The sequence below is a fragment of the Zootoca vivipara genome, chromosome 6 (assembly GCF_965207765.1).
Source record: "Zootoca vivipara chromosome 6, rZooViv2.hap1.1, whole genome shotgun sequence".
Taxonomy (NCBI): Eukaryota; Metazoa; Chordata; class Lepidosauria; order Squamata; family Lacertidae; genus Zootoca; species Zootoca vivipara.
Window position 1 is genome coordinate 82,648,732 of NC_142589.1, and position 18,846 is coordinate 82,667,577.

General features: G+C 47.8%; 2 protein-coding genes across 4 annotated transcripts in view; one reads left to right on the plus strand and one right to left on the minus strand.

Annotated features, from left to right (window-relative positions):
* Nucleotides 1–1,912: 1,912 nt before the first annotated feature.
* THAP8 (THAP domain containing 8) lies at nucleotides 1,913–13,190 on the minus strand. The gene is made up of 4 exons (XM_035120222.3): nucleotides 12,919–13,190; nucleotides 9,216–9,408; nucleotides 6,231–7,253; nucleotides 1,913–4,465 (listed from the first exon to the last, which is right to left on the minus strand). Exons 1-4 carry the CDS (start codon nucleotides 12,999–13,001, stop codon nucleotides 4,319–4,321), a joined length of 1,446 nt encoding a protein of 481 aa, XP_034976113.1. The 5' UTR covers nucleotides 13,002–13,190; the 3' UTR covers nucleotides 1,913–4,318.
* Nucleotides 13,191–13,974: 784 nt separating this feature from the next.
* Nucleotides 13,975–18,846, plus strand: part of WDR62 (WD repeat domain 62) — a 28,144-nt gene continuing 23,272 nt past the window's right edge. For all 3 annotated transcript variants that reach the window (XM_035120842.3, XM_088671241.1, XM_035120843.3), the window contains exons 1-2: nucleotides 13,975–14,823; nucleotides 18,321–18,412. In XM_035120842.3, coding sequence (XP_034976733.2) covers nucleotides 14,710–14,823; nucleotides 18,321–18,412 — 206 coding nt within the window. In that variant the 5' untranslated portion in view covers nucleotides 13,975–14,709. The remainder of the gene's footprint in view (nucleotides 14,824–18,320; nucleotides 18,413–18,846) is intronic.

The window sequence follows — 18,846 nt, forward strand, 5'->3', positions numbered from 1 at the left end:
ATATGCTGCAAGGTAATTTATGGACCTAATAGGGATCTAAAGCCATTCGCCACTGTTGCTGTATGAAAGTCCTATTTTATTTTTTTATCTTATATTTTGGAAATGTACATCCAGTTGTTTTTTTCCCTTTAAATTTTTTTTGGCCCCCCCAAGAGAGTGGGGTCCTAAGCTATAGCTTCTTTAGCTTATACGTAAATCCGCCACTGGATTATATATATGAATAATATTCATGTGTGCATGTTCCCAGTGGTACAGCTATGCCTGAACCTCAGGGCTGCTGTCCAAGGTCCCCAAATTACCACCCAGACAGCCTACAGATGTTGAGAGCAGTGGCAACATGGCCCCACCTGAAGACTTTTTGCCCGAAACAGAGGGAGACTGAATGGAAACAGGAGCTGGACTGGTGTCCGATTCCCCTCCAGTTAGGATGATAGTCAAGGTTTTGCCAGGAATTCAGCTGGCAGCGAAGGAGCCATTACCACAAATCAACTTCAGAAGCCTCTACTCAAAAGTCCATTCCCCCTCTCCAACATTTTTACGCTTGCCGCATCTATAAAATGGTATGCCGGTAATTAAAATGGGAATGGCAGGAAGAAACGGATACTAAGGATGTTGAGTGTGCAGCCATTCAGGGATCTGGCAGGCTCTTTGAGCAATTAAATGCCAAGCTACCCTAAGAGGGTTTCTTGCTTGCAGTGTGTGAACGCAAGTGAAATAATCACAACCCGAGAGCAGTTTATACAGGGAGCAGCAAGAGGCAGGGCTTCCTGCCCATTAGAACAGCCTTCACCATGGGTAGGCAAACTAAGGCCCGGGGGCCAGATCTGGCCCAATCGCCTTCTAAATCCGGCCTGCAAATGGTCTGGGAATCAGTGTGTTTTTACATGAGTAGAATGTGTCCTTTTATTTGAAATGCATCTCTGGGTTATTTGTGGGGCCTGCCTGGCATTTTTACATGAGAATGTGTGCTTTCATTTAAAATGCATCCCTGGGTTATTTGTGGGGCATAGCAATTCATTCATATTTTTCTTCAAAATATAGTCCGGCCCCCCACAAGGCCTGAGGGACAGTGGACCAGCCCCCTGCTGAAAACGTTTGCTGGCCTCTGGCCTTCACCAGCCTGAGGCTCCCTCCACATAGCATAGAATTGAGGAGCTGGAAGGGACCCCCAGGGGCTATCTAGGCCAACCCCTGCTCATTTAAAAAGCGTCTGACTTGTTTTAGTGAAGGCAGGTTCCCTGAGTGTCAGTGTGATATAGTGGTCAGTGTGCTCAACCAGGACCTGGGAGACCTGGGCTCAAATCCCCCACTCAGCCATGAAGCTCAATGGGTGACCTTGGGCAGTGTCACTCTCACCAGTGTGGTGTAGTGGTTAAAAGAGGTAAGTCTTGTAATCTGGGGAACCGGGTTCGCATCTCCGCTCCTCCACATGCAGCTGCTGGGTGACCTTGGGCTAGTCACACTTCTCTGAAGTCTCTCAGCCTCACTCACCTCACAGAGTGTTTGTTGTGGGGGAGGAAGGGAAAGGAGAATGTTAGCCGCTTTGAGACTCCTTAGGGTAGTGATAAAGCGGGATATCAAATCCAAACTCCTCCTCCTCCTCCTCCTCTTTTTCTTCTTCTAACCCTACCTCCCAGGATTGTTGTGGGCATTAATTGCAAAAGGGGACAGCCATGTAAGCAACTGAGTGCTCCTTGGAAGAAAGGCGGGATAGAAATAAAACATAAATAAAATAAAATCCAGGCATCACATTCTGTACTCTCCCAAAGAATCCAACACAACTTAGGTCATCAATTCCAACCTTTCCTTTGGGTTTTTTTGGGGGGTGGGGGGTACCCAAGGCGGGTATTCAACTCTTCCAAGTTTTAACACAGCCAAAGCTTCCGCTTACAGAAGGATTCTCAGCCGTTGCCCCGTTTTCCAATATTCCATTTATTAGGGTTATTTTTTGTATTACAGCACTGTTAACACCCCCACCACTCTGTGAGGTTCTTCCCACCGTCAGGTTCTGCCCATCACCAAGATCTACAATCACAATGTCGCATTTTATTTTTCAGCCTTTCCTCCTACTCCTCGATTAACTTTCAATTACAGAGACCCGTGTTTTTTTTTTAAAAAAAGCAAAACCTTAATAACATTTTTTTTAAAGGAGGGTTTATCATAACATCCACTCACTCACAAACTCAAAACAACTTTATTTGGCTGGTTATGGGGCAAAAATATTGCATGACAAGAAACCCTAAGATGGTAGCTGCAAGAGGACATCCTCAAAAGAAAAGAAAAGCTGAAAGGAGTCTAGATGGAAGACTGAGAGTACCCAAGGAGAAGCAGACATTCCTGTAAAGTCTTCCACTATCATCCCTGACGACATGATAGTGACTTAGGGAAGCAACATCTGCTAATGTGAGAATCTGCCACTGAGCAGATTGTGGGGTAGGGGGTACTATTTGCCTTCAAGCCCCACTGGCAGCCTTCCGAGGGGCACCCGGCAAGTCACCGTGGGAAGCAGGATGAAGGACCAGAGGCGATCTTCCATCTGAACCAGCAAAGGATGTGACAGGATCCTTGGAATAGGATGCAAAGCGCAGTCAGTGTAGCAATGGGTCCTTAGGAGGAAACAACAGCCCTAGGCAACCCAGATATGCTTCCTGCCAAAGCTCTTCCCCACCCTGCTGGCTGCATCACATGAGGGGGGGAACAGGGGTGGGGGCATGGGGATACTGCCCTCCTTCATGTTCCCTGAAGCTGGCAATATTGCCTTCCGTGTGTTGGAAGGCTCCCTGTGGATTCTAGAATTCTGATATTCCAGGGTTCTAGATCACCAGAAAAAGGGGGTGTTTACATAAGCAGGACAGGCACTCTGCTGCAGATGTTTGGCTCCCCCACCTTGTGGGGAGACAATGGGGGTGGAGATAGTCATCCTCAACCTCCTCACCCATGCGAGGAATTTAAATACCCGAGTGGGGCTCAGGTAGACCTCCGTGGTTGCGCTGTAAGTTATGGAGGCTTTGTTGTCAAATGCAGACCTTCAACGTTTTGACAAACGAGCTGAAGTGCACCATGTTGGCACTTCCCTGAAGTTTGCTAGATTAAGACAGTTGAGACAGGCTGCTACAATCTCCCTACCAAGCCTTCACCTTCAGTCAGACATGGCCTGTTTGCACTACTCGACTGAACAGAATTGCTCGTCAAGAGACCGCAAGGAGCTGCTATGGGTCAACGCAAGCGCAGGCACTGGATCTGAAACGATTCTGTTACTACGCAATCTGTCAAGCAGCTGAAAAGATTAGAGAGAGTCCCTTGGAACGCTCAAAACACTTTCGCAGCTCAGCTCTGTGGATGGTGCTATGTTCTTGTGTACTGATCTGGTTTCAATCTGATCTGGTTTTGTAGCAGGAGTGCATGTGGGATTGCCATTCATCACGGCCTCTTGTTAATGGCTTCCACTACATGTTCTCCACAAAGGGGGTGTGTGAGATTCCTTTCTGCTTCTCTCTCCTAAACGCCCCCCCCCCCGTATGGACACCACCTGTTCCCAGGCACCAGGTGGCCTTATGATCCCACATGCGCCTAGGTATGAAAGGTCTATGGGGAGAAGTAGCAAATACTTTTGCCTTCAGATTAATGTGGAGAGTGCTGAGATACCAGCAGTCTGTGCATTAAGTTCTGCTGGAAGCGGGAAGAGAGAGGGGCAATTCTCTCTCACACACACAAAGAGACAGAGACAGACAGACAGACAGACAGACAGACAGACAGAGAGAGAGAGAGAGAGAGAGAGAGAGAGAGAGAGAGAGAGAGAGAGAGAGAGAGATGTCCTGAAGCTGAGCCCTTTAGAAAGGCACCTAAGAGGGCCCAACAGCAAAATGTGGCAATTTCAGGTGCCCAAAAAGCGGTACAGCAGTTTAGCCGCCAAGATGGGCCTGTCCGCCCTTGCCTTTGCCTTGCTAGCAAAGCAAGCTGGCAAGGACAGTCTGGCTCACACCAAGCAGCGGTTATCATGACAAATGAGGCAGCGGCGGCTTCGAGGCTCAAGCGCAGGTGCAGAAGAGGAGGCAAACACACACGCACACTCAGTGGCTCAATTCACCCCACCCAATTTTTATGTACAATTATTTCAGGCAACTTTCCCGCAAAATAAGGTACCGTCGCAATAAGGCTATTGTGTTAGGCAGCTGAAATAAGAAGAGGCCCGGTGGCGCCAGGCTTGAGATTCTCGCAGCTGAAGGACGTCAGCGCCGGGGACCTCCCTGACAGGTGCCTTCGGCTAAATGGAACGCAACAAGGGTTGGCTCCCAACTGCCCTCTGCCGCCTCCAAGATTACTGCTCCTCCACGTGGATGATGGTCTCGTTCCCTTCTTCTGGGAGCTGGGGCACGGCGTAGACCAGCGCCTGGTCATTGTCCTGGCAGATGATGGCCACAGCACCGCCGGCTTCGGGCACAAGAGTGCTGGACTGTAGGCAGGCCTGAGTGAGGGGGAGAACAGAGCAGGGGAGATTAAGAGGGTCCCCAACACCTTGTTGGTTTATTCGTTTATGAAAATATCTGTATATCACTGTGTCATTAAATAAATATTCATCCGAGCGGTTTACAGCAATAAAACTGTCAGAAGCAGCAGTGCTTCTGCATACCAGTTGTGGAACACTACTCACGTCCTGCTTGCGAGCTTCCCATAATAGGCTTCTGATTGGGCTCTGTGATAACAAGATGCTGGGCTAGGTGGGCCACTGGCCTGATCCAGAAGGGCTCTTCTGCATGCAAAGCAGATGCTCTACCATGGAGCTATGGTTCATAGATTTGCAGAACTCTGGACCTGGAAGGGTCCCAGAGGGTCATCTAGTCCAACCCCCTGCAATTAAGTGACCTGTAAGTCGTTGAAATAAATGTACGAGCCAAGGCTAGCCAACATGCCGCCCTCCAGATGTTTAAGAGAAACAGGCAGACCTTGCTAAAAATGCAAGGGTGGGTTTGCTGGAGCAGGCCAAAGCGGCTTCGTCTCATCCGCCATCTTGCTTCTGAATGTGACTGTGAGCTAGACTGCCCCTGAAACTGGAGGCTCTATTGTGGATAACAGCTGCGGAACCTTTAGCTTAAGGTTGGGCAGGGGAACAGGAGGATCATTCAACACATGCCCCCACCAAGGAAAGAACCCCCCGCCAAAACCCATGGAAGAGAGAATATATTTATTATGGAACTGGTCTGTCGGAATGAGAAAGGGGGTGAGCCTCCTTTGTTTTCTTTTTACAGGTAGGTAGCCGTGTTGGTCTGACGTAGTCGAAACAAAATTAAAAAATTCCTTCCAGCAGCACCTTAAAGACCAACTAAGTTTTTTTATTTTGGTATGAGCTTTCGTGTGCACGCACACTATACTGCGTATTTGCTACTTTACTTGGCAAATCCCCCTGGAAAGTCTGAATACCGATTATGTACACAAGCGAGATAGTACTGTACTGTAATATTGATATAATTTTGATCTAATTATTAACTGTGTGTAAAAGATATATGAATTTGCAATTAATTTTGATGGACTGTTAAGAGCAGAAGATGGGAATTGAGGCTTCTAGTCTAAGTACAGGCTTATCTGTTGTGGTATGAGATGAAACGAAGAGGTTCGGACTTATGCCTGGAAGAATTGGCAGAAAGCCAGATTTCCTCCATTTTTGGGACTTGCTGTATTGGATAATACAGGCATGGAGAAGTGAAAGTGAAAGACACGGGCAAAAATAAACACCCACACAGAAACATACTGTTTTGATATAACTCGCTTGCTGGACGAACTCAGAGGCTGTGAAAATGAACAAAGGATTAACATCGGATTGATTTATGGGAACCACCTGGACTAATTAAGAAAGTAGCGCAAATGTGAGATGATGGCAATCCTCCGACCTCAGAGCATGGGAAGTCAAACAAAGATTTACGATTTGGCTTAATATTCGGAATGTTTTATTACTTTATCATTGGGAATGTTTTTAATGTGTGTATGTATGTGTGTATATGAACCCTCTGCCAAAATCCATTACTTACCTTCCTCGATTGTTTCAAGGTTCTTCCCTTTAATATATATTCCCAAGCGCCCCCTGTACTCATGAGGTCTAGAAACTTCCTGCTTAAAGAGAACGCAGAAGCTGAGAAATCCCAGCAGACTTGATCTCAGACCCGTGCTCGCCTCTCTCCATTTCCCAGCTGCGGATGCAGCCCAATGAGATGAGCCCCCCCTGCAAAGCACCTTACCATTTCCAGCAGCTTCAGCTTCTCCTCGGACACCAGGTTCTCCTTCCGCAGCTGCTCCACCACCCCTTCCATGGCCTCCAGCTTTGCGCAGTGCCGGCGGTGCCTCTGCTGGAGAACCTTCACCTTCTTCTGAAGGCCCATCACCACCTCCACAAGCTCCGAGGCCGTCCCCTCATGCTTGTGGTAGCGATGCTCCTCCAGCTGCTCCTCCAAGGACTCGGCCGAGCTCAGCTCCTCCAGCCTCTCCTCCTCCTCCGCCGGGGGGGCCTCTGGAGGCGCCTGGTTGGAGACAATGGGGACGGTGGAGACAATGGGGAGGCTCAGGGCAGAGGACAGCACCGTCTCAGGGGGGGTCACGCCGGAAGAGGCGGCAGCTGAGATGGGTGCCGTCGGGATGGTCTCAAAGTACGCCACCATCTCGGCGGGCGGCTCCTGCAGGGAGCTCAGGACGGCAGTGGTGGTGGAGGGGTCAGCCTCCAGAAACGGCTCGATGGAGACATTCTCGATGATGAGCGCCCCTTGCTCCGTCGCCATGACTGGGTCGGCCACCAGGGCCCGCAGCGGCGGCTGGTCGGCGGCCGCCACCACCTCTGCACAAAAGGGCTCAGAGGCCCCCCTGGACGAGCCCGGCATAGCTTCTAGGGTTGCCGGTGGCAGCGAGGCCAAGAAGTCAACCACCTGCTGCTCCACCCGGTCCGGAAGAGGCTGGCCAGCATCAACCGGGGAAGCCACAGTCAGAGTCACAGCCTTGAGGGGCTCCACGATTTGGACCAAAGGCAAGAGGTTCACAGCCCCAACCAAGGGGCCTGAGAGGGCATGGATGTCTGAGGCGGAGGACTGGGTCTCCACGTAGATGGGGGCAGCTGACACGCTGGGGTCAATGGCGATGGCAAGCGTTTCCAGGGCGTTTGGCTCAGGGTGGCTTATGGCTCGGGGTACTGGCACGCTCCTCTCCCCTTGGCATTCAATGATGAGCTTCTTAGCTGGGACACTGGAGGACGTCCTGGCCGGGTTTTCCCTCTTCTGCAAAAGTGAAAGCAGACAAATGAGCAGCTGTCCTTCCAAGATGCAGGGTTACCGATCCCCACACAAGGTGAGCTAGACAAGAGGAGGCCCTGAACCCCACACTACGTTCCTTCCCCTTGTTTTTAAAGTGCCTGAAATTTCCTAGGAGCTGTGCAAAGATGTAAGAACACCCCACAGCCTTTGCTCACAGGTTTAGTCTAAGAGGCAAGATACTGATTGAAAAAGAGATGAGAGAACAGGGGAAGAAGCACGCACATTCAAGCACTAACCACAAAGTCTTGTGGTGCCTTAAAATAGACTAAACAGATTTATCACGACGTAAGACAGATGCAAGACGAACAACAACAACAATGTGTTGGACCTGAAGGTACCACAAGACTCTTTGATGCAACAGACGAGCACTGCAACCAACGTGGATGGCTTTAAAAGAAGATTGGTGGAGGAGGACAGGCCTACTAGCCATTATGGCTCTGCTGTGCTACCACAGCTGGGAGGCAACAATGCTTCTGAATATCAGTTGCTGGAGCGCCACTCAGTTAGTTCTGCTCCTCTCCCTCAACCATTTTATATTTAAGCTGGTCATTTATAAGAATTGCGTAAACTTAAGAACCAATGCCTCTTTGCTTCCCTACCCAAGCTCTTTTCTATTTTGTGTCCCATTATTAAGATTGTAAGCCTGTGGGGCAGGGACTATTTTGTTCATCACTCATCTCACATGAGCCAAAGAGCCAGGTAAAAGTGTTTCACATAAACGCAGACATTTTTACAATGCTGCAGCATGTGGAGTGCAGAACCTGAGTAACCAAGGAAAGGATCAGGGCATTATTCTACACTCAAGGCTTTGGTCCCTCTTCAGCCAGCCTTTGATCTTCACCTGACATAGCCGAGTGTTTAGGAAACGTGGCTTTAACTGCTTTGCTGTGTGCACACAGCAGTTATTACCCTCAAAACATGCTCCCAGCCCCACATAGTGGAACATACACAAATCCACCTCTTAATCCAATACTCTGCAGTGTTTATTATTCTGTGTTACAAATCACATGGCAAAGGTTTGTTTGCTCTCGGATCCAAGTCCAAGATGCTGCGCAGCTGGAATATATATATATAAGCCACCAAAGGGGGGGGGATTTCTAGAAAGCAGGCTGCCTCTAACTACGTGATGTCATCAGCATAAATAGTTTGTGAGAGCAAAGAGGCATGCAAGGATCCAGTACAGACTGAACCTCTGTCATTAGTGAGTGAATCTCCCAAGCACAAAAGTGGAGTGATTAAACATAGGATGACCATGCCCACTCTGAAATTTAACCAGCTGTCTGCTGTGGGTTTGTCGGCTGATAAATTTGAGTGCACAACCAAAATGACTTAACACCCACTGATATCAGGCCGGCACTTTCCCTTGCTAGAAACAATAGTGCTTAGACAAGTCTACCCAGATGTTTAGAAAGCTGGGGCAAGTTTTAACCTGTTTTTAGTCTATTGTTGTTTCAACTTTTTGAAAGTCTTACATTCTTTTTGTTAATTTCGATAATTTTGTTAATTTACATTTTTTGTAAACTGCTTTACAATCAAGCAGTGTATACATTTTATGAAATACAATTGGGGGGGAAAAACACTCTTCAGCTACCAACTGGCTTTTTTCTTTCACTCCTGTAACCCACCCTGAACATTTACTACAGAAAAGGCTCCAATTCTAAACAGATTTTATTTAAATGCTATGTCAGGGTCAAGGAACCTTTTTCATCCCAGGGGCCATGTTGCTTAAGGAGCAGCCTCCCGGGGGCCATGTGCCAGAGGCAGACATATCCAGAGGCAAACATGGGCACAGCTTTTGGCCAGAGGATCCCTGCTCCTCTGGTATGTCCTTAAGCTATTGATACACCACCCAGCAAAAACATCAGCTTGGAATATGGCACTCTTAACTCTCCGAAGTACTTTCTTGGCAGGTGACCAACCACTCACCAGCGAGCCATCTGAGGTCTGGAAGATGGTGGGAACAGCGTCAGGCTTCAGGAAGCGCGCCCCCCACCGGTATTCAAAGCAGGACGGGGCAAAGTGCTCACTGCACAAGTGCTGGTGCTTCGTCGGGACCCACTTTTCTTGGTTCATCTGGGAGAGCCATTGCTGGAGACGTTCAGGATCGTGCAGAGGAAACCTGTGTGGCGAAGTGAATAAATGCCAAAGTCTACACACCTGTAGCTGAAATAAATGCACATTCCTCCCCTGTTTAGCCCAGGCCTCCATTCCTCTCCAGGTCACCTGTTGTCTCCCTCATTTTTTTCTCTAGCATGTAAGTTTCTAGGGGAAAGGACCTGTCCTTTCACCAGGGGTGTCTGGTGTCTACCAGGACAGAATGCAGTAGGCAGAGGCAGAGCCAATGACAGGCAGAGCTAACAAATTCTGGTTTTGCCCCCATCCTCCTCCCTGCTGAGTTTTACAAGGATAATGCTGAGACTAAAGAAGATGCTGTTGACAAAGCAGAGCCACCCTCCGGCTTGGATTTAAGATAGAAGGCAGGCAGGTGGTGGCTGACTGGCTGAGGGCAGACTAAGGTTGGTGGGGCAAAACCATACTTGCCCTTATGGGCCAGCCTCTGCTTGCTGCCTTTTGGTCTTTTTAAGGCAGCATGTGCATGACTGGTGCCAAATAAATAAATATACTGACACACCTGAGCACCCTTTCGTCAAACACATACATAGTACGATGTGAGACACCTTCATTTTACAAGGGAGACATACACACCTCAACAGTCAAATGAGACAAGCTGAGTGACTTAATATCCAATCCCTTTGCTTTTAATTTTAAAAAGCAGCCACAGGGTGTGCAAGTGTGAATCAGATCAGAATCATAGGCTCTGCACATGCTATACCTTTAGAGAACACTCAAAAGACATTATTTCACCTCAAAAAATTCTGTGCACTGCAGTTCACCCCTCACAGAGTTACAGTTCTCAGCAACTCTTAACAATCTACAATGCCCAGAATTCTTTGGGGGAAAGAATGTTCTCTCAATGTACTTTAAAGGCGTGGGTATGTACACAGCCTAAGTGCTGGGGAAAGGGATATTCCTTTCCTGACCTCACCCTGCTTCCAGCAAGGTAAATTCCTCCCTTACAATATATTGTCCCACTGGAAAAATGAGGTGGGAGGAAGATTTAGACTAGGAAAATAGCAAGGCGGGGGCAGAGAGAGAATGATTAAACTATTCTCCTCCCAGGGCTAATGTCCATATTTAGAATCCCACCCTGCACTTCCAAAAGAAATGCAACGTCAGGCTCTCCTATCACCAACTTCTGATCTAGTTTGGCCTGTCTCCTATTATCAAGGAGAGAGTGAATTAAGTAGCAAGGATGAAACAATCTGGAGGCTGCCCAGAAAGGATCCTTTGTGAGGAGGAGGGAGGGCTCTTCACTATCCATTCAAGAGCCAACCCCCAAGGTTAACATCCCATATCTGAAGCTCTAGAAATGAAAGACTAAATAATAATGTACTGATAACTTGTTTTTCTGCAAAAACAGACAACCAAAGCGGCTTGAGATGTATGCAACATGACCGTGTTACAAAGCATAACCACATATTCTGGTTCCTCTTTCTGGCTTCCTCAGGTTGGGTGAAAGAAATAAAACCAATGTGGTGGAAGTCATGGACGTTGCTTACTAGGAAGTGAAATTCGAGGGACAGGACTGGGACGTCCTTCCTTCCAAGGACCACAGTCTTAAAAACAAATCATAATATACATGCCAGTGTCGACATGTTGAGCTTGCCAGGCCTGGGTTAAGCCAGTTTCACCAACCTGGCGCCTGCCACCACCCCGCAATTTCGGGCTACAATTCCTAATGGGGTTGTAGTCCAAAACACCTGAGGCTGCCAGCTGGTTGGCAAAGGCAGGCTTAACGTGATGTCATGCGAACAAGACAGCAAAGTATCTAGGCTACAGCCAGGAGTTTGATGAATGGTGGAACGCCCTCTTATCAGATGTCAAGGAGATGAGTAACTATATAACATTTAGAAGACATCTGAAGGCAGCCCTGCAGAGAAGCTTTTTAATATGCAATGTTTTGATATGTTTTGATATGAATGTTGGTAGCTGCACAGAGTGCTGGGGTCAGATGTGCGGGGTACAAATAACAAAATACTACAATAATAATAATTTATTATTTATACTGATGATGACGATGATGATTTGAAGCACTGGTCTTCAACTGGTGGGCTGGAACCTGATCCAGGGCGGGTGGAAACACGGGCACCAACCAAAATATATGGCGAAAGATTAAGAAACAGGACCCCAAAGGCGTGGCTCCTGGGTCCAGAAAAGTTGCCCGATTTAAAGCACCCGCAACCCAGGGGGAGTCCCTGTTGTTGGGAGATTCATTTCCCTTGTCTGCTGTCATGGGATTGTTGTCTATCACATGATGGTATATATGTTTTCATTCCACACAGTGGGAATGTGTGGAATGAATGTCTCTGCCAGGGTCCTACTCGTGAGTAGGAGATCCTAACACCCCTATCTCCACCACCACTCACCCTTGAGGGAGGGCGCCCTCCCCACTTCCTTGGCTTCCCCACATGCAGGTGGGTGTAAAGTGCTGCAGGGTCAGATTTAGGTTTGATGAGGCCCTAAGTTCCTGAAGGTAATGGGGCCCTTTATTTGTCCAGCTGTCCTTTGTCAACAACAAATGGTCGCTGTTTTTTGTGTTGAATAGATGCTATATGGTAATTTATGGACCTCATACTTTGGCCACCTCATGAGAAGAGAAGACTCCCTGGAAAAGACCCTGATGCTGGGAAAGATGGAGGGCACAAGGAGAAGGGGACGACAGAGGACGAGATGGTTGGACAGTGTTCTCGAAGCTACGAACATGAGTTTGACCAAACTGCGGGAGGCAGTGCAAGACAGGAGTGCCTGGCATGCTATGCTCCATGGGGTCACGACTAAACAACTAAACAACAAAGGTATCTCAAGCCATTTGCACATCACAAAAGATGTATTATATCAAAGCAATTGTTGAACTGAAATACAATTAAGAAGTATATTAATAGTGAAATAAATATTAAGCTCTAACTTGAAATAGTTACAGGTAGGTAGCCGTGTTGGTTTTCTGTAGTCAAAACAAAATTTTAAAAAAATCATTCCAGTAGCACCTTCAAGACCAACTAAGTTTGTCATTGGTATGAGCTTTCGTGTGCATGCACACCTCTTCAGATACACTGAAACAGAAGTCATCAGACCCTTATACAGTATATAGTGAGAGGGTGGGCAGGGGTAATACTCAGAAGGGTGGTGGGAATGGGCGATGGGCTGACAGGTGTGGTAAACCTGTGGACGACTGTTCACGACTGCCATTGGTCTTACAGGAAAAAGCAAAGGGTGAGACGGCTAAAACTTAATAATGCAAACCCATTGGCATTGAGCAATAACAAAAGTTCCTTTGTAAACAACACTTACAAAGACTCATCATTTGGGGGGCGGGGGTTGGGCAAATAAATCCGGCACTGGCTGCGCGCGTGCACGGGGTGTGAGCGGCCGCGACCCCTTTCCCCCCCCCGTGTCGTCACAACGCTGCCCCGCGACGTCACAACCCACCCGCGTTCTTTCTCCCGTGACGTCACGCTCCTTTTCTACAAACTCCCCCGCCCCGCCCCCAGCTTCCCGAAAGTTGACTGACTTGTAAAAACTGAGGCGCCGGTTGTCCGGCCTCGGCTCCCTGGCGGAGTTGCAGCAGTTGGGCGCCCGGCAGTACTTGGTCATGGCCGCCGCCTCCTCTTCCCGGTCCCTCCGCCGCGCTTCCCTCACGCGGCCTCGGCAGCAGCAGCACTTGTGGAGAAGCAGCGCCCAGCCCAACCTCGCCGCCTCCGACCGGGCGTTTGTTGACGTCGCGACGTCAGCGCCTCGCACCGCCCTCTTCCTCCTTCCTCCCCGTAGACTCCGCCCTCGCGCACGCGCGTTCCGGGGCCGCGAAGCCGGCCTCTGGGGTAATGGCGCCCGGGGTGGGATCGTAGAGATAGGAAAAAGTGGAGAACGTCGGCTCGCGTCCTAAGCGTGTGGGTGGGGGCAAGGCGGGTGAGACAGTAGAGATAGGAAAATGTCGCAGGCTGGAAATATCTTACTGGGGAGCAGGTCTTTCTCCCTCCAAGAAGCCAAGGGAGGAGCGACTGTTTTCCCCCCACCTGGGATTTATTTCGTGCGGGGAAAGGGGTTCGAGAAGTTTGCCAACCAATTTCAAAGTTTGTGCATTGGTACGTTGTCCTGCGTTAGAGAAAGAGCTGTTTTTTTGTGGGGTGCGGGGGGAAAATACCGCTGCTCCGGTATTTCTGCTGAGGGTTGGACTAGATGACCCTCCGCTTCCTTTCAAGCTCTACAATCCCATGATTCGATTCAATTATTCTGATTTGTTTGGACGTCCAAAGCCAACCCGGAAAATGCAAACCACGCGGGACTCGGATCTATTACAGTCACAGGAGGCGGCGTCATGAAATGCAGAGTAATGCACACGTGCGCTCGCGCAGGCACACTCTATAAAGCAAAAACACCCAAGAAGTTGTTCCTACTCAGAAGAGTTCCGTGGGACTGTCAGCTGGGAGTAAGCCCCGCTGATCTCAGTGGAAGTTACTTCTGAGTAGACCCATTTTTCTTTCTTTTTAAATTCTAATTTCTAAACTTGCACTCTGAACAGACGCGTTCTTTTATGGACAGTTGAGCAATTTGCCGCTTGTTAGCAGGATCTGTTTCATATTTATCTCATTAAATTTACACACTGCTGGACTGGAAAACAAACAAACAAACCTCAAAGCGGTTTGCAGAAAAGACAATAAAATCAAGAAAAATTTATCCTACTTTAAAACATATAAAAGTCAAAATGCTTTTAAGCGGATTAAAGTTTGCATCGACTTTCTGCGCAGTTGGGTAGCCCTGTCTAATGTTTTTAGCAGGCGCCAAAAAGAGCCCAGTGAAGGCGCCTGCCTGATGTCAATAGAAGGGAGTTCCAAAGTGTGGGCACGGCTACCGTAGTTGTTACAAACGCAGAAAGGGCATTATGTGGCACCTATAGCAGTGTCAATTCCGCCGATCGAAGCCGTCGAATAGATTATGCGTCTCAGATGGCGGGGGGGGGGGTAATATTTAAAAATTTTAATAAAATTAACATGCATTGTTGCGGGGCTGGATGAGATTCGAACCCACGAACGCAGAGAGCCAGGAGGGCAGGACGGCGCCACCCATTGGCTTAGCAGCATCCGGCGGGGAAAGGCGGTTGGCGGACACGCCTCGCCCTCCTCATTGGCTACATTCAGGCGTGACTGACGGGATATACGCCCAATGGCAGGGCAGAGGCGGTTTTCCGCGCGCTGTTTGGGACGGTTACGGCTGAGGAGGCCGGCGGTGGCGGCGGCGGGTTTTGAGGGGGGAGAAAAGAGAGGCCGCCGCTGGGCTCTGACAGGAGCTCAAAAGCCGGCGGGAGATGGCCGGCGGCGGAGGAGGATGTTTTTACACGCGACCGCTGGCTTCCGGCGCGGACTCGCCGCCGCTTCTCAGCCTTAGGCGGCGGTCGAAACTCCAGGGGCCTGAGGAGGCGGTGAGGGGGCGTGGCCAAGGAGAGAGAGAGGGGGCGGGGCAGAGGCGGCTGCCTTTCGGCCGCTGGAGGGGCGGAGCTTGGAGTGGTTGTGGGCGGGGTTACACTAGTGGGCGGATGTAAGGCGTTGCATGCAGTAATCGAAGCATTTTAAGCATAGCTGCCAAGTTTTCCCTTTTCTCGCGAGGAAGCCTATTCAGCATAAGGGAAAATCCCTGTTAAAAAGGGATAACTTGGCAGCTATGATTTTAAGTCGGAAGAAAATGGATTAGTAACAGTAAATTTAAATCAGGACTAATAATCCCGAGTTATGTTAAAACATTTCTAGGCGTCAGCAAACAATTTCAGCAAGGGGCAGGTCAACTGTCCCTCAGACCTTTGGGGGGGGGGCGGACTATATTCTGTGGGGAGGAAATGAACGAATTCCTATGCCCCACAAATAACCCAGAGATGCATTTTAAATAAAACGACACATTCTACTCATAATAAAAGAATTCCTTCAGTAGCACCTTAAAGACCAACTAAGTTTTTATTTTGGTATCTGACTAAGTGTGCATGCACACGAAAGCTCATACCAAAATAAAAACTTAGTTGGTCTTTAAGGTGCTACTGAAGGAATTATTTTATTTTGCTTCGACTCAGACCAACACGACTACCTACCTGTAACATTCTAGTCATGTTAAAACACTGATTTCCGGACCGTCTGTGGGCCGGATTTAGAAGGCAATTGGGCCGGATCTGCCCCCCCCCCCCCGGGCCTTAGTTTGCCTACCCATGATTTAGACCATGTATTATAGTGCATAACTCAGTTATGTTTATAGTTTATATTGACTTACTGCTTATGGTGCATGTTTGTTTATATCAGTGCTTTTTTTCTGGGGGGATGCAGGCAGTGCCGGATTTACGCATAAGCTAAACAAGCTATAGCTTAGAGCAGGAGTCCCCAAACTAAGGCCCGGGGGCCGGATGCGGCCCAATCGCCTTCTAAATCCGGCCCGCAGATGGTCCAGGAATCAGCATGTTTTTACATGAGTAGAATGTGTCCTTTTATTTAAAATGCATCTATGGGTTATTTGTGGGGCCTGCCTGGTGTTTTTACATGAGTAGAATGAGTCCTTTTATTTAAAATGCATCTCTGGGTTATTTGTGGGGCATAGGAATTTGTTCATCCCCCCCCAAAAAAATATATAGTCCGGCCCCCCATAAGGTCTGAGGGACAGTGGACCGGCCCCCTGCTGAAAAAGTCTGCTGACCCCTGGCTTAGAGCTCAAAAGCCGGTGGGAGATGGCCGGCGGCAGCAGAGGATGTTTTTCTCTTGGGGCCCCCCAAAAAATTTAAAGGAAAAAAAACTGGATGTACATTTCCAAAATATAAAATAGAAAACAAATAAAATAAAAGTTGCATACAGCAACAGTCTTTTGTGTTGTGTAGGCTCCTATTTGTTATGTGCAAATGGCTTTGGATACCTATGAGGTCCATATAAATGACCATATAGCATATATTCAACACAAAGAAAGCAACCATTTGTTGTTGACAAAGGACAGCTGGACATATAAAGGGCCCCATTACCTTCAGGAATGTAGGGCTGCATCAAACCTAAATCCGACCCTGGACACAGGGGTACACATCCCTAAACATTTTGTGAATCCAAGTTTGGCCTCATTGAGGGATAGTATTTCAATATGAGTAGGAAAATGAGAGTACCCCCTAAACATTTTTAAAGAAAAAAACACTGGCTTATGTACTTTATTATTTTCACCATTAAATTGCATGGAGCATTCAATCAATGAAGTTAAAGCATTCACAGCTAAATTGACAGTAATTAATTTCATTTTTGCATTAATTTTTAGACAAATGTTTTTCTTGGGCAAAGATGTTTTTTCTGGATGTTTTCAAGGAGCCGATACAGCTCCTTGGCTCTGGATTTGAGGGCTCTTGCCTGGGGTTGTGACACATTCATGTGTCACACGCATTATATCAGGCACTTACTTTTTATTGTGAGCTGCACTTTTTGGTGGAAAGGCAGGATATTATTATTATTATTTATTACCTGCCCGTCGCCCCAGGGCGGGTTACAATGTTAAAGCACAATATTTAAAAATGGTGTAAAACAGTATGCAGCCACAAAAAGAAGGTGGGTTGTAAAATTGTACACAACAAGTGTCAAGAGCCAACGTAAAGATGCACCTCTGTGACCATAAAATTATATAGTATTTACAATTGCTATATAATTTCTGCTGCCTAGTGGAAGACCTGTGTGGGAAACTGAGCTGCCAAGTCTGTTCAACATTTTCACAAACTTGCTATTTTAAAAATCTTTCACATCAATTATATTAGGTGCTTTGAGTTCTTCCAGTGAAAGGAAAGTAGGTGAAACATTTCTAAAATAGTACTTTATCTGTCAAGTTTCCACAACAATGAGCAATGTTTTATGATTGGGCAATATGTTTTAAATTGGGAGGGGAATGTACTGTTGCGTGAGAGAGAGGGGTGGATGGGGTTAAATTGTCTTGTATGCCACTTTGATGTGCCATTATTCTGTCAGAAAAGCAGCATATAAAAAGTCGCCCCTTGGTTCTCAAACGAAATCTGCTCCGGAAGTCCATTTGACTTCCAAAAATGTCCCAAAACCAAGGCATGGCTTCTGATTGGCTGCAGGAGCTTCCTGCACTCAAGCAGAAGCCACAGCAGCAGCGTCAGACTGGGTTCCAAAGAATGTTCGCAAACTGGAACACTCAATTCCGGGTTTGCGGTGTTTGGGAGCCAAAACATATGAGTACCAAGGCGTTCGACAACCAAGGTACAACTGTACTGGAAGGAAGGAAGGAATTCCAGTGAAAAGCTGGTGAAAAGCAAGTATTGGGGTGCATCTACTATGCTTTAGGGCTGCCATGAAAGCTGCTGCGTCTTGAACAGCGGTGTGACAAGCAGAAATTCTGTAGTCCAAACTTATCACATCACTAAGAACATCAGACCGAAGCTCCACTTAGTTCAGCATCCCCTTTCCACTAGTGACCAAGTAGAGGCTTCTGGGACACCCGCAAGCAGGGCGTGAATATGTGACAGCTTCCCCCTCCTTTTGCTCTCCAGCAACTGGCATTCAGTTACATACTTATTGAAAGTTTCCATTGTGACTGATGGAATCAGCATCTGAACGCCGAGAAAAGCCTCAGGCTGAGTTTCTGCTTGTTGTGAAACTTGAAAAATGGTAACTATATTAGAGGAGCAAAGGCCTAGGGAAAGTTCCTTCCTGGGTCACTGGGCTGTGGACACAACCTCTTCACTGGGCTGTGGACACAACCTCTTCACTTGCGTTCACGTTCAGTGTATGGGATACCATGGGGAGAGCCTCCTGGCCCAGTCAAAATACTGGGGAGCGCTGAGCTCACGCTTGCCATCTCCACGGGTTTCCCTTTGGCTGTTCACAGCACACCAAGGAAATCATGGCATTATTGCGTATGGATATATGTCACTGTTTTCTTTCTTCTTTCTTTGGACAGGTTATGCTAGAGAAAGTCTTGGGAATAACTACTCAAACCAGCAGTGCTTTAACTTGTGACCCAAACACAGGGCAGATAGCCTATCCAACAGGGTAGGTGCTTTGCTGTAGTCAGTGCATCTAGATATTTTGCAGCCTTGTGCTCAGTGAAACGGGTGGTTTGAATCAATAAGCTGTACTATTAGAAGGGAAGTATGGATTTGTTTGCCAGTCTTTTGGGGGGCATCAATTAGACCCTTAGACAGAAGTTAGTCACTGTTGTGGTATTTGTTGATTGTCTTGATTTGTTGATTGTTGCATGATCATCCACAAATATCCTATTTCCTGTTGTGTTGCTAGAGAGGAAGAGAATTTGTGACCAGTCATATTGGCTTAATTTGCACATAATGCTAAATCATGCTATGGGGAAAATTCTGGACAAGCCTCAGGCCTGCATGCTCTCCTTTCCCTCTCCTCTGGTCCTCTGGTATGACAAAGTGACTGGAAGCATTTGCTTCCATTTTCAGTGAAGCATGGTTGCCATCATG

Bases quoted from the DNA above. Each gene is read 5' to 3' on its own strand.
- THAP8 (XM_035120222.3), bottom strand. From the start codon at position 13,001: ATGACCAAGTACTGCCGGGCGCCCAACTGCTGCAACTCCGCCAGGGAG. The intron at 7,254-9,215 runs GTGAGTGGTTGG...TCACTTTTGCAG, and splicing joins AGACCTCAGATGGCTCGCTG to AAGAGGGAAAACCCGGCCAG. The intron at 4,466-6,230 runs GTAAGGTGCTTT...CCCCTCACTCAG, and splicing joins AGCTGAAGCTGCTGGAAATG to GCCTGCCTACAGTCCAGCAC.